This window comes from Sitophilus oryzae, unplaced genomic scaffold (genome assembly GCF_002938485.1).
Source record: "Sitophilus oryzae breed Bouriz unplaced genomic scaffold, Soryzae_2.0 scaffold_813_pilon_pilon, whole genome shotgun sequence".
NCBI classification, from domain to species: domain Eukaryota; kingdom Metazoa; phylum Arthropoda; class Insecta; order Coleoptera; family Curculionidae; genus Sitophilus; species Sitophilus oryzae.
The window spans coordinates 2987178-2990345 of NW_022147432.1; the positions used below are offsets into that span (position 1 = coordinate 2987178).

At 30.6% G+C, this 3168-nt stretch overlaps 1 protein-coding gene across 1 annotated transcript; it reads left to right on the forward strand.

Moving 5' to 3' along the window:
• Positions 1-865: 865 nt before the first annotated feature.
• LOC115889314 lies at positions 866-2692 on the forward strand. The gene is made up of 2 exons (XM_030909279.1): positions 866-1123; positions 2042-2692. The coding sequence occupies exons 1-2, from the start codon at positions 902-904 to the stop codon at positions 2330-2332; spliced, it is 513 nt and encodes a 170-aa protein (XP_030765139.1). The 5' UTR covers positions 866-901; the 3' UTR covers positions 2333-2692.
• The last annotated feature ends 476 nt before the right edge of the window (positions 2693-3168 follow it).

The window sequence follows — 3168 nt, forward strand, 5'->3', positions numbered from 1 at the left end:
GTTTCATTTTTATTTCGATTTTTTCTAAATAATTTCTGAAATAACGTCAATATTTGGATGAAAATTGGTGTCTGGGAGTTTTTTGACATGAGAAATTTGATTTTGATGTCAATATGATTCCTACTAGTAGAGGGCGCCACCTACGTGTGTTTTAATTGTTTTGAAATCTTCAACTCTGAGCAATTATGGACCATGAACGATGATTCTTGGTTTTCGTATACTTTCTGCAATCTTTGCAGCTGCTCTAAATGCTGCGGTGTAGTTTTTTTGCATTAATGTATTAATCTTTCACTTGATGCATTAATTGCATCAATTATCAGTTCATCAATCTTGCAGTTATTGTTAAGTCGTGCGTGCACTAGTGCTCTCCAATGGAAGACAAAAAGTCAGGATACAATGAAGACTTGAAAGATAACATAAGGACCCTTTAATATTACCATTATTAATATGAAAGGTTAAATTTAGGCTTTACTTGGATTTTAAATGCGAAAATACAATAAAGTGTTAATTTTGTCAACCCTTTAACTCTTAAAGGATTAGACATATGAAAAAAATGCATTCAACCAATTTAGTAAAGAATTTTCTGAGTTTCAATTTGGGTGTATTTTCGTATGTGTCATATTTTCCGAGATATAATCTAAAAAGTAATAAAAGTGAAATTTAACCCCTCTCCCCTTCTCTAGCTCATCGTCTATCTTCGGGGACTTTTGACACATATCAGCTCAAGTCTAGAGGAATCAATTAAAACCATTTTCAAAACTATGGGATTTTTTCCAAACCAATTTGTCTAATTTGACTGGGCTATATCACCGATGAGAGATAAGAATGATAAGTTACATATTTATAATACGAGTATTTCCTTCAAAAAGCAGCTCTGTAAGTTTATTGATAAATAATCAGCATGGCTGCAAAGAACTGTAATATCGATTATTTTTGGCGAAACTACAATGGAGAAATTCCTGCCGATGCCTATTCTCCAGGAATTGATGAAAAAGGTGTAATAACTTATATTGGCCAGGCGTTCATAGAAGAAAGACCTGGGGTATATCCTACAGCAATACGACCAGGAAAACCCATAATCACTTCCATAGATGGACCAAGAGAAGTCAGCAATTTTGTACAGGTATTCTGACAATGTTTCTTCTCACTAGTCTTGTTTAACTATTGACAGTTCTTTATTATGTTATTTATGAAATTATATTTTCTCATATTGAAGCTTTGACTATACTGGTTGTTTTTCAAAAGTGGCCCACCCCCATAACTTTTTTATTTTTTCAGATAAATAAACTATATTTGGTACATGACATATAAATGAGAATAGATTGACGTATTTTTTAATTAGTTTTGTTCATTTCTTGTTTCCCCAGAAATAACTACAACTTTTGATTTTTAAATGGTACTGAGGGTATTTTTTATTTTATTTTACAGAAAATTATTGTGGTCCTGGTTTTATTTTTATAACATATATGAACTTTTGACATTTTCAATTAAAAAAAATAACATTTTAAGTTTCAATCTAAAATATGCGGCACCAAGTTATTCATAAAAAATGCTTTATCCAAATATGCTAATGAGCCACCCTCGTTTTACTTGTAAAGAAAATGACTTATGATTAAAAATACGATTTGAACATTTTTTAACCGGCCAGGAAAACACAGGAAAAATATTAGACGATCAAATCTATTTTTCCAATAGATAAATTATTGGTTTTAACATAGCCATGCCACTCCAGAAGCTGACATAATATGATATGTCATCCTACGCAAAATGTCATTTTCTATAAAGTAAAAAAATACCGATGGTACTTATTTAAAAATCAATAGTTGTAGTAAATTCCGGTGAAACAGGAAGTGACCGAAAGGAATTGAATACATCAATCCCGATTTATGTTAAACACTAACATACCAAATTTCATTCTTTTAGCTGAGAAAATAAAAAAGTTATAGAGATGAGCCACTTTTGAAAAACTATATAACTTTTTTTGCAATGGAACATTCAAAATAAATAATTGATTGCAAAAGTTAACACAGATTTTTCCTAGATCCTGTGTACCAAACATGCTGGATGTTTCAAATGGCTCCAAACTGATGCTACTAATCTTCACAAGGTCACAAAAAACCACCATCCTATTATAGCGGGCATAGAAGAAGGGGGCCATCTATACATCGGCAAACTAACAAAGGACGGTGAAATGATCATTGGAAAAATCCTAGCTGGCCATACGTTCAATGCTATGATGTGGTTTCCGCACAAAAATTGTGAGCATTGTGCCAGTTCTTTTGAGGTTCTGATTTTTGACAGTGATAATTTCGAAAACGTGGACTTAAAATAAAATATATTTTAAGTTTATGAACGTAGCTTATCGCTTAAGTATTACAGTAAGTGAGTAAATATGAAACATTCTGGATGTTAAATTAAATAGTGTTATTGTGGTATTATTATCTTATATTATACCTATATAGTGAAAATAAATAGTATTATTATCTTATAATATTATATTATACCTTTTATATTAAGTACGCAAACCCATGTGTACTACGCAAACCCATGTGTTCACTGTTTACTATTATTTACCATTTACTATTAACCAATGTTTGACATATTCAGCAAATATTTCGATTGCTTTTAAGTTTCTAGAGTATAATTTTTGATTCATTATCTTCAGCTGTTTTATATTTCATTAAAATGTTTTCCTGGCTATTTGTCTTTTTATTTCAATTGTTTATATTATCCCATATAATAATCAAAAACTTATTAATCATATATATTAATTTCAAATGATTTGGAATCAGGCCCATGAAGATGAAACGAATAAGATACTCTTTTTAATTTAAATAAATACTTTAACAGTAAAAATGAGTGTATATTATTTTTTGTTTTAATTTTATTTCATCTAAGGGTACAAACATAGTGTGGCATTTCATGTCATGTCTGTACCCTAAGGATCCTTGAAAATAGGAAGTTTTTTCTTATCAACTTATATTATTAGTTCCTTACAGTCTAAGCAGTGGCGTAGCTAGATAACCAAGGGCCCTGGGGCAAATTAAAAAATGGGGCCCCACTGCTATGTAAACTGATTAGGTTTTATCAAATAAAAATATGAAATATACAAATACTTTAAAAATGTTAAACTACTTAAGCTCTTTTTTGTGCACTGCAGGGCAGGTA